General features: G+C 36.9%; 1 protein-coding gene across 1 annotated transcript; it reads left to right on the forward strand.

Annotated features, from left to right (window-relative positions):
• Positions 1 to 497: 497 nt before the first annotated feature.
• LOC113228184 lies at positions 498 to 10,827 on the forward strand. Its single transcript, XM_026461415.1, has 4 exons — positions 498 to 578; positions 4,809 to 4,905; positions 7,815 to 8,039; positions 10,003 to 10,827. The coding sequence occupies exons 1-4, from the start codon at positions 507 to 509 to the stop codon at positions 10,062 to 10,064; spliced, it is 456 nt and encodes a 151-aa protein (XP_026317200.1). The 5' UTR covers positions 498 to 506; the 3' UTR covers positions 10,065 to 10,827.
• Positions 10,828 to 12,429: the final 1,602 nt, after the last annotated feature.

A 12,429-nucleotide genomic window follows, 5' to 3' on the forward strand; every position in this document is an offset into this window, starting at 1 on the left:
GATGCGAATGAGGCTTCATATTTGACAACGTCTTGGTTTGGTTGATGAGTACCAGAGTTACAAAATTTATTCTTTGAACACTACGCAGTGCATCCCTATCAGAACTAATTTAGACTGGTTTAATTACTAAATATATAAAAAATAAATAACTATCTGTCAAATTATTTGTAAAAAAAAGAAAATATTTTTTAAATTTCTTTAACATATAATATTTACTTCTTATCAATCGCAACTTTCTAAACTCATGAACGCTTTCACATTCCAAAATATGTCTACACATTTTTTTACAGGGTGTATTTAGGGCTACTTTTTATGAATCTTAAATTTCTTTACATGTCATTAAAACAAACTGCTTTTTAAAATTATTTTATACGACTACAAATGTACGAACAGCTGAATGTTTACATGAGAAATAAAAAAAAATAAAGTCACAATTTTTGAAAGCCATTTTGTAAAAACAATATTATTATATTATAGTCCGTCTTCATTTAATTCACAGGATCAAGATGGAGGTAAAGGAAGAGCCAGATCTCGAGGCTGATCCGCTGCGAGATTCCCCCCATAACACTGCTTACGATGTAAGTACTTTTTTTTTTTATTGAAAAATAGACACCCGCGTCAATCTAACCTGATAAAAACGACGATGTTACGCGTTTATCTAGAAAATGCTGATCCACGTAACATTTGCGAAAAAGCTTATACTGAGCCGTTCAAGCCAATTCCGCGGTGATAAGTCTGGTAGCCCCGTGTAATAATATTCAATAGTTTGACATTTATAGTTATTATTTTACTGGTATTAATGGCTGATTATTTCTTGTGCATCTCCAATGAGTGTTATAATTAAATTAATTTTTAGTAAAATTTTGCATGCCTAATTAAATTACGTAAAATATGCGTTCTATTATACCATTATGTACTCAATGTATTATCAAAAGTTTTAGGGGTCAAGGTAGTTTTTTACCTAAACATTTGATTACCCTATTAAAGTAAATTGGACGTAGTTAAGCAAAAAGGATCCAATCCACAAAATTATCAAAAAATGAGTTATATGTACCAAACGGTTCGTGAAGTCTATCATATTTTTGATATTATATTATTTGATACATATTTTTGAAACTGGCTCGATAGAACAACAATTCTTTTTCCTTGACATCATAGACAGAATTGAAAGAAATTTCAACACTATTCTTTAAAGTTATTTTCGACGCCGCAAAATTAATTACCGCACTATTTACCGTCAGGTAGTCCTGTCCTAAAATAAGGAGCTCATCACCAACATCTACAACAAGCAGCTTTGATAGTATTGATATTTGTTTCCCTGTATTACCAACGAAACTTTGGTGGACGCCTGCATTATTATCCGCGTTCCACCAACTGTATGCAAAGGAAAATTCGGCGTTTTTTCAATCTGCAAATGTAATTTATCTGCAAACAATTGTCAGATTATTGAAACAGAAGCACCAGTATCCACGAAGACCTCGCAATCTATATTATTTATACAAATGGTTATAAAGGGTGCCCTATCTATATCACAATTATCAACTACACACATTTTTTGTTTCAAGCACACCAGTTTTGCATTCCACGTCTGACCGTCTATCGGCGTGGCGGTGCGTTTGGGTGATCGCTTCTTGAATGAGCAGCTGCGCCTTGATAAAATCGACGCTGGGGGTAGCCTTTCGAAGCACCACTTCCTTGTGCTTGCGAATATACTTGGCGAGGTCTCAAGTTGTACCTTCCGTGTGGTGTATTTCGCTGCACGTCAAACAGAACGACGGCCGTGCCCGGAGTCTGTGTCGTTTGATAATCTGAATAAGCAGTGATGGATCCACCAACGGGAATCGTAGTCTAGAATTGCCAAGATCTTCCACTTTTTTCTATCTTATTTTTTAAATACATTCCAAACACAAACCTATATTCATTCAGCCAGTATTTCTATTCATAGAGTAGAGCCTAGACTAGAGTAGCATCATTTCATCTAAGCCTGAAATCCTGAGGGAGATAGAGAGTTTCTATCGACAGCTATACTCCACGGAAGTACCTGTTGAAAGCGAGGCTAAAAACCCCAGAGCCAAGCTTACCCGACATTTTACCTAAGATATACTGGACGTCAGCCTGTATAAGATTAGTGTGTCTCTCAAACAACTCAAGAACAACAAAGCGGCGGGCGATGATGGAATCACTACAGAACTTCTGAGAGCGGGAGCGCAAGCCGATACGTAAAGTCCACCAGAATCTTTTAAATTCTGTCATCGTCGAAGGTCAAACGCCGAACGCATGGGGCAAAAGCGAGGTCGGCCTGTTCTTCAAAAAGGGTGATAAAACAGTCTTCAAGAACTATCGGCCAATCTCGCTTCTGAGCCATATCTATAAGTTGTTTTCGAGAGTTATCTCGAATTGTCGCGCTCGCAGGTTTGACGACTTCCAACCTCCCGAATATCGAGGTGTTAAGGTACTTATACAAAAACGCCACTATATCAGTCCGATTACAGGATCAGAGCTCTAATCCTATCCAACTGCAACGAGGCGTGAGACAGGGAGATGTGATATCTCCGAAATTGTTCACTGCTGCGTTGGAGGATATTTTCAAGCTTCTGGATTGGACAGGACTTGGCATCAACACGTTCGATTTGCCGATGATATAGTTCTTATGGCTGAGAGACCTTGGGAGATCTTGGGAAACCTGAACACAATGCTCGAAGATCTCAGTAGTGTTTCCCCATTCTTTGGGTCTTAAGATGAACATGGACAAGGTGAAGATCATGTCGAATGCCCATGTTGTACCCGCTCCAGTTAAAATTGGGAGCACTACACTCGAAGTTGTTGACCATTACGTATACCTGGGACGAAGTTGTTGACCATTACGTATACCTGGGACAGACAGCCCAGTTAAGTAAGTCCAACTTTGAGAAAGAGATCTCTCGTCGAATCCAGCTCGGATGGACAACGTTCGGGAAACTACAAAAAATCTTCGCGTCCAAATTACCTCAATGTCTCAAGACGAAAGTCTTTGACCAATGTGTGTTGCCAGTGATCACATATGGATCAGAAACGTGGTCCCTTACTATGGACCTTATAATAAGGTTCAAGGTCACTCAGCGGGCAATGGAGAGAGCGATACTCGGTATTTCCCTATGTCATAGAATCAGAAATGAGGAAATCCGTAGGAGAACTAAGGTAACCGACATAGCTCGAAGAATTGTTCAGCTGAAGTGGCAGTGGGCGGGGCACATAGCTAGGAGAACCGATGACCGTTGGGGCGGAAATGTTCTTCAATGGCGACCGCGCACCGGACGACGTTCAGTGGGTAGGCCCCCCCACCAGATGGACCGACGATCTGATAAAGGTCGCAGGAGGCCGATGGATGCGGGCAGCGCAGGACCGATCGTCGTGGAGATCGTTGCGGGAGGCCTATGCCTAGCAGTGGGCGTCGTATGGCTGAATAATGATGATGAGAAACACTTTTAAAATTTTTATTGAATTGATATTCAATTATTTGTTCGTGAAATTACTTCTTTCGTTTGTTACAATTATTAATGCAAAGATACATTTAGAAAATATTCCTTCGATCCGGCCGGATTCGAACCGACGCGACGTCTTCTAGCAAAGCGTGCCAGACGCTATGCCAACTAAGCCACGGAACGAACCAGCGAACCTCACGAATTTCTCTATGTTGTTGTCGTATTTAGTTTTTCAACGACTTTTTAGCCGTAGCGCCATCTATTAGAAATCTCTGAAAGTATTTCGTCACGCAGTTAGATACTTTTACAGCTACCAGTCCCGGCTAGAGATGTCGCTTTTCACTGTATTTTTTCATTTTTATTGAATTTGTCTGGCACGATTTGCTAGAAGATGTCGGTTCGAATCCAGCCGGATCGACACTTTGTCTGTGTTCGATCTTTGTATTATTAATTATAACACTTTTAAACTTCAAACTGCCACATCTCGAAAGTGACTGGATGTGCATTGGATCCTTTTTGTTTAACTACGTCCAATTTATTTAATTATTTATTCCGTTAATGATTTTTAAATTGTGAAATAAGCTAAAAAAATTTTGGTGTTAAAAAAAATTCAATTAATTGGCAAAAACGTGTTTGATATTTTGATGTGTTATATACACATCAAAAGTCCGTCTGTTTTCCATCTTTTTCGTTCACCTCATTTTAAGTATATAATAATAAAATTACATTTCATTTCAAATGAAGCATAATTATCTTGAAAAAGCGTTTTCTTCTAAATATACGTCAATATCTTCCCATTCCATATTTATCACCACAAATCTTGACGTATTGAATAAAACACAGCTTGTATATCTTTTGACGTATTATGCCAGATTCGCAAAATGCCACATTCACAAAATGCCACGTTCACAAAATGCCAGATTCGCGCAATGCCAAATGTCACTGCCAGGAATAGGCCTTCCTCCACCTGACGCACGAATTAATGTCCAGTAGTGGACGTCATTCGGCTGAAATAATGATGATAATGAAGCAGGGTTCCGGTGTTTTATTAATTTGTTAAAAACAAAATGTAGTTTTCTCTACTAAAGAACTCATTTTGAGAATCTGGCATTTTGCTAATCTGGCATTCTGCGAATCTGGCATTTTGCGAATCTGACATTCTGTTCGTTTGGCATTTTTCGTTTATGGCATAATGCGTTAAAACGCTTGTATATGCTCCAACAATCAAACGCTTTATCGACGCCTTCATCCATTGACGGCGAGGTAATTGAACGCCTTAATCCATTGAAAGCGAAGTATTTGAACGCGAGCCTAACGGTTACTAACGTTCGGGTAAATGTGTGGCAGATGGAGCTATCAAGCCATCTGGACATCAAGATTGAAGAGGAGTGGCTTGACGAAGCAAGGGAAGAACAGGAGTTAGCTCTCTCACACCACATGACAAGTTAGTGTAGATATTGTAATTACAGTTAGATTAACATTGATTAAAATTACAGACGATTGGAAGACAGCATACCACTAATTGAAGCTGAGATAGTTGAGGAAAGTACCTGGATGTTCGTTATTTAATTACGCTTAAACGGCTTAAGGAATTTAGGTAAAATTTGCAACTCCATAGTTTATAACTTGTATATATCAATAATGTAATAGCCAATATGGTACTTATTTATTAATACAAAGATCAAACACAAAGAAAAATTCCTCCCACCTGACTGAACTCGAACCTGTGACCACGCCAAACCAGTGCGATATTTTGCGAACTAAGCTCCTCGGTGAGTCACCAAATCTTTCTTTTTTGAGAGACTTATGTCACGGTGGTAAAACGTTTTGATATTCAATAAAATCAATATTACAATATCGCACTGCTATTACAATAGTGTTAAAACTCAAAATATGTGACATTCAAGATTATACCATTATTGAATGTAAAATATGATTCTCTACACGTCAATAAAACCGTCGTTAGAATATTGTAAAAAACAACTAAAAGATATCTACTTAACTCAAAATGATACACGCTTTATGTGAGCTAGATCTGGCCAAAATAGTCCTTATTCAAAAATATAAAATTACTTTTTCTCTTTTATTTTTATAAATATTTGGCAAGTAGGAAATTGTCTGCAATAAATTATAATCTATACAAATACATACATTTTAATTACCTTTCACGGGAAGCGAGTAATTCGTTTTTCTTTGATTCTGAGAAAATATACTTTTTGAGTTAATACACTATTGTATAAACCAGAGGTTCACAAGCCTTTTTTCTCACTTTCAAAATTTAGCTGGTACCGGTGGACCCCCTGCAACTACATTTCTACCATAATACAAATTCACATTATTTTTTGCCACGCCATTGTAGAGCCCCGTTGAGATTTCCGTGGACCCTGGGGGTCCACTTGGTCCACTTTGGGAACTAAGGGTATAAACGGTGCGTATGGTTTGTTAAAGCGAAAGAAGTAGCGGGCAGTAGTCGGTCAATTATAAAAACAAAATGATTTACACTGGTGCATTGCAGCTATAATCTTAAATTTCTAATAAATTCTCTTCGGACTCCTCTCAATGACAATTCACCCGAAACTTTGCTGTCAAAAGCGTCACTATTTCAGGTTTTTGTTTAGGGTAATAATTTTTGACGAAATCTGATTACCTACAGGGTGATTTGGAACTCATTAGCATCTTTTGAACCTATTAATCTACTCAGCTAAAGAAATATTTTAGAGTAATTCTATTTTTAAAAAGAAGGATGGCTTCTCTTTTAGAATTTTGCCAATGTCTAGTCAGTCATGGGAGTTACACTTTTATTTATTTTCCAATGTTTAAACATTTAACGCTGCTCTTTAGTCTATTCCAATTCTGAAACAATACAACACGACACAATATAGGTACCATCACCATTAATGATATAAATAAAATAAAAATAAATAGTGTTATAATTTAAGTTTGTTATACTAATAAAATCAGTAATTAATATTAGAGTAATTAAAATTATAGTCCTCACCAAATAAGAGGCCAATTTGACACTTGTCATCGTGACGCAAATAGGGATGTGGACTAATCATATCGGTAATGACATTATACGATTTTCACGAGAAATCTATTCAAAATTTTAAGAGTTTGTCATTCTTTAGATTATTTATCGGTTTATTGTTGTTCAGGGGGCCTAAACGCCAAATCGTGCAATACTGTTAAAAGCAGTTCATTTACAGAATTCCTTGCAATTCTGTAGCAATTCCTCTTATTTTCGTAAAATTGTCCCACATCCCGATGAATTGTATCCAATTGTTTTAATTTTGATTTTATAATATTCATAAATGATTTATTAAGAAAATTTAGTGTAAATGTTCATCGATAAAACAACTACATAAAAAGATTAAATTAAGTACCAAGAAACCAAGGATTTCATAAATTTTCAATTATTCGGCTGGCAATAAGTTACGTGTTGTCAATGTCAACAACAAACAATCTCAAATAATGTTCATAATTGTTTATAATATTTCAAAAAAAAATATTTTTTCCGAGAAATCGAAGTGACTCGGTGAAATTCGGCGATTAATTGCTCACAACACTATTGTTTAAAAAAATAGCTTGAGGACGTAATTGTTTTCAGGACGTTTCGGGGTTACTCAAAATTGCATTTTGTTTTGGATTTCGTGCGAAAACAGTACTTCAAATATGTTTTGTCATAATATATGTTTCAATAAATTTTATGTATTTTTTTTAAAATTCAATTATGCTAATTGTTTGTTTATTGTTTGGTTGGTCGCATTCAAACTTACATATTATCGCTTTCTTTAGCTGACAAATTTGGCCTCTTATTTGGTGACGACTTTAACAATAGTGTAAAAATTTAAAAAATACATTTTATCCAAATAAATAAAGTATCAAAACGGGTCGTGCACGCAAACGCAAAGAAGTCGCAAGTCTTTCGGCGGAACGTATTGAGGCACGTGTTGCGACAAAACAATAAAAATAGAATTGATATTATATGTAAAAAAAAATAATTTCTGGTTTGATAATAACTTATTGGCATTTAGTTTGAGGATTATGTCTGTCTTTTTTATACAAAAGAGCGCATTTTATCCCATCTCACAATATCTCTTGGGCCAAAGGGCCCAACTTACACCGTTCGTTTCATGTCCGAGTGGCACTGCAACTCATGGATAGGCCTAGGATAGTGTCGTTTACCATCAGGCGCACGACTTGTTCATCTCGTCATTAGGTATTATAAAAAAATATCTCTTAAGTAAACTAATCACTAATTGATGTATGTTTAAAAAAAATGTTTTACAAATTTAAAGATACTTTCCTTAAAATTGATATTATCACACTAATCAAAGATATTTTTATTTGCAGTCGAAACCACGGAAGATAAGACTCCCCAAAAACGACTCTCGCAAAATATCGACACAGTACCTGAAAAGAAACCACATTACAATATACAAAGTAATGCATCCAGCTGCAGTGTATCAGGGGTTCATATAGACAAGAATTTAAAATTAACTTTTACTCCAGTTCAATTGAACGAATCGTTAAATTCTGAGGTGCACACACATGAATCGGAAAGGCAAACAAACAAAGGTACGGTTTTTTAATACAAAGTGTTTGAGGTGGTCATCGTCGCCCATACCGATCGAGCTGTCTATGCGTGTTGTTGCCAGACTGTAAACTTAACTTACGAATACCGGTTTAATGAATTAACTTTTTCTCAGCTCATTAAGAAAGAAGATATCCATAATATTAACCTTAGAACTAAGTCCAAACTCATGACAGGGTTCCGGCACCCGCTTGAGGTGACGCGATAAGTGCCTACTGCTGAGTGTATCGCCGACAGTGCAGGTGCTCAGACAAGTGTTTTATTTACATTACAATCCTTGCACAATTTCAGCATTTGCCTCCGTGGCCGAACGGTTACCGTGCTGGACTGCCACACAAGAGGTCCCGGGTTCGAATCCCGTGCCGGGAGTAATATTTGTATGGCCTACATTTATTTCTCTCGTGAGTTTGGGTGTAATTTGTGGTTGTCTATGTGTGTGTCCATGGCACCCGCGGTACATGGTTTCCCTAGTGCATAACTGCACACGGCGGGCAACGTTATTTTCAGCACTCTGAGCGCGTGCATAGGTTTCTTTTTCCTTGTAGGGAGTTGCTGGTGTCATTAGTCAGATTTAGTAGGCTATTATAGCGTAGGTGGTAGCAGTAGAGCTCCTTGTGAAAGAGTTCATCCAGGGAAGTACTGCCACCTTACCTATTTCTGCCGCCAAGCAGTTACGTCAGCATTACTGTGCTCCGGTTTTGAAGGGTAAGGGTGCTGGTGAAATTACAGGCACATGGGTCTTGTCAACTTATGTCTCAGGGTGACGGGCGCAGTGGCAGTGCCCATCAGATTTTTGCGATTTAAAGCTCTGCTTGGCACTGCAAACTGTTACAGACAGGCGCGTAGCTTACCATCAGGCGCGCGACTTGTTCGTTCCGTCACTTGATATTATAAACAAAAAAAGGTATTTTCGATTTTGTATGAGAGTGATGTATTTGTTGCGTAGTAAGTATTAAGTTATCTGTGCTCATGGTACCACGATATTAGGGCTCTTTTCGATACACGATTATATTATGGGTAACTGTATAAGTTTTTATACAATAAGATTCCGGAGCATGTATTAAGATTATCATTTTCTAAGTTAAAAATTTATATATCAAAAATATTTTAATTGAAATATCCATACTACATAATTGAAGACTACGTGTTAGATAAAGATGTATGGAACGAGACATGGCTTCTCAGGGAAGTCAGCAGAGTGAGTGAGCAGTAGCTTAAAAAATATATTTTACCTATGGAATAAGTAAATGTTTTTTTACTTTGACGTTGACTTTGCTCAGATCTTCGGAAATTCCCCGTACAAAAGTTCTTTATAAAGAATGTTATTATTATGGATACAAAGATTGTTATCTCAACTTGGCTACCGCAATGCAACTGAGCTACGGATAGATGTCACAATTCTCTCTATGCACTTATTGCCAATGTTTGTATTAAATTTGGACGGCTTTTTGCCGCGGCGCCATCTGTGAAAGCTTATGAAAGTTCTTCACTCTTTGGCGGCTAGATGTCGCTCAACGGGAAGAAACTGGCAGTTATAGATATCAGTCGGTTACGTACTAATTAGTCATTTGAGTTTCTTTTAAATATGATTTTAAAAACTAAATGAATTCATTTTATTGAGACTTGTAATTATGACAATTGACGACGCTAAAGAAGTATTTTAACAATGATTTCGCCATTGTTGTTTTTTCATGACTAAACACCACATACAAAATAATAATGTGATAACCCTGCGTCCCGGAGGTGTAGACATTGACGTGCCGAACAGGCGAAATTATCGCCTATATGGTTACATATACTTGTGTCATAATTTGATATTACCGTTTATTAAGCTTTCATAGTTGTGCTTTCGAAAAAATATTGTTTTAATTTTCGGAATTTTGATTCTGAATCCATAATAGGTCATTGTGTTTCCAACAATTTATGCACGGACATGTTATTTTTCAGCTATCCTGCCTAGAGCCAACGAAAAAGGAAGTTCTGTGAAGAAGAAAAAGGACAAACTATAGTTTTATTAATATTTTCATTTGCACAAGGACCGTCCGAATTTTTATAATATTTACAGTACTATTTTGTATAGTTGGAGCTAATCTAGTTTTACGTAATTCCCATATAAAAAACATAACCAATTATGTAATATAATGCCCATTTACTCTCGCTTTGAGAAAGCCCAAGTTATAGCGTCCAAGGAACAAATCTACAGGCAGGTAATTCCACTCCAATTCCGTATACTACATATAACTATGGAAGCGTAAAGCCTCGTGCGAATTTTGGCTGTATCCACTACATGAGGGTGGAACCCAAGCCTACGTTCAGTCTCCCGATGACGGAAAGGGGATAGTGGAATGATTTCATGAAATTCCCTTGCTCTGGTCCTGCACTTCAACCCCTGTCTCGCCAACAACATCGCTGATCTCTAGTATTACATCTTTGTCCCCGGTTCCCAACACTCGAGGGCAGAAACCTCAAACTACGTGTCTCCACACTTTCTACTACACTCTCAACGTTTTCATATTACTTTTTATTTAGGAAAGTATTGTTTACTTTGTAATTCTTAATTTCGTAGTTCTTTATCTCTTCAAAACATCGTAACTCGACAGGGTTTACCTTAATCGTTTGGATATAAGGTTAATAATAATAATTGAAGTTACCTTTTACGTGGTTCAAAAACGTAGTTCAGACGCGCACACGCGCACACACATACCCGCACACACACACACACACACACACACACTCACGCACACACACCCACGCGCACACACACGCACACACACGCGCGCGCGCACACACACACACACACACACACACACACACACACACACACACACTCATAGCCCCGCACTAGGGAAACCCTGTACCGCGGGTGCCATGTACCACACACATAAACAACCACAATTACACCCAAACTCACGAGAGAAATAAATGTAGGCCATACAAGTATTTCTCCCGGCCCGGAACCTCGGGACCTCTGCGTGGCAGTCCAGCATGGTAACGTAACAGCACGGAGGCACTTGAGTAGCAGGCAGTAGCAGCATTACATTCACTTATTTAAAACTGTAGTGACTCTACAAAATAGTACTGTAACTGTATTTTTTTTGTAATATAATTATTTATATACAGGGTCAACACGTCATGACGCTTGCGATAAGGACGGTCCAAAGTGTAAAGCTTGACTATACAACAATTTATTGTAGTCTTCCGAGTTAGAGATGTATACTTTAACGTGAGGTGAGATCTATTTTACACGCAGAATCACAATAATTAAGAAATCTTAAACAGACATTGTAATGTAATTCAAAGTAGTGATGTACCTGAACATCCTACGGATTTTTTTCAAATAATTTATAAAAACTATTTAATAGATGAAGGAATACGGGTTATTTGGACCTGACATGTTCGTCGGGTATGGTTATGTAATCAGATATTAGCATCCAAAATAGCCAACATGTTCTCTAATTAATGTGAAATTTTGGTGAACAATTTATATCTTAACTGCAGCCCACATACTACTACTACCACTTATGACTGCTAACAGATTGACTGCATGTTTGAAGTTAATGCATGCATGAAGTCGTAATCAACTTCACGCAGTCAAGACCTCAGATGAATGCAGTTGATTACGACTTCAATCATTAACCGCCAACATGCAGTCAATCTGTTAGCAACCTGTAATATGTTTTAAATATCCTATATATTTAGATGAAACTGCTCTTGGTGTAATTAATTTGTATAATGAAGTGTGTTTTAGTTTCGTTTTTTAGTTTTAAGAAAATACAAAAAGACATTTTATAATAAATAGATTTTTTTACATTGGCTGTGTTTGATGTGCTAAGTATAAAGGTACCTACTTCTGTTACAAATACTGTTTATGTTTTGTGCTGGATTAAAAAAAAAAAAATTGCCGTGCATAACAAATTATTATTGTTTTGGCTCTTATAATAAAAGTAGGGTTCGATGTTCGATTCGATTATTATTCGATGTCATAGGCATTTATTTTCTTTCATAATTATTATGTTATATTACTTAGACAGTACACTAGATAATGCCACATGCGATTTAACAACTAACAATCACCTATTGAATATTAAATTCACTGAAACAGTAGTATTGAAAAAAATTAAACCACCGCCGTCCTGTAGGAGCCAGACCCGACAGCATCCCTCCACTCTTCATTAAACGTGCTTCCTGTCTATCTTTGCCACTAACAATCATCTTTAACTATTAATTGAACATTGGAATCTTTCTGAAGGAATGGAAAAAATCGAGTATAGTTCCAATATACAAAAAAAATCAATCTGATATAAAGATATTATCGTCCAGTATCAATTTTATCATGTTTTTCAAAACTTTTTGAGTCACTCGTATACCCATTCA

This window comes from Hyposmocoma kahamanoa, unplaced genomic scaffold (genome assembly GCF_003589595.1).
Source record: "Hyposmocoma kahamanoa isolate Upper Pololo Valley unplaced genomic scaffold, ASM358959v1 224, whole genome shotgun sequence".
Taxonomy (NCBI): domain Eukaryota; kingdom Metazoa; phylum Arthropoda; class Insecta; order Lepidoptera; family Cosmopterigidae; genus Hyposmocoma; species Hyposmocoma kahamanoa.

What these genes read in the sequence shown, in the direction of transcription:
- LOC113228184 (XM_026461415.1), top strand. Translation starts at nt 507, where the DNA reads ATGGAGGTAAAGGAAGAGCCAGATCTCGAGGCTGATCCGCTGCGAGAT. An exon ending in CCCATAACACTGCTTACGAT is followed by an intron (nt 579 to 4,808) that starts GTAAGTACTTTT and finishes AATGTGTGGCAG; the next exon opens with ATGGAGCTATCAAGCCATCT. An exon ending in TCTCTCACACCACATGACAA is followed by an intron (nt 4,906 to 7,814) that starts GTTAGTGTAGAT and finishes TTTTATTTGCAG; the next exon opens with TCGAAACCACGGAAGATAAG.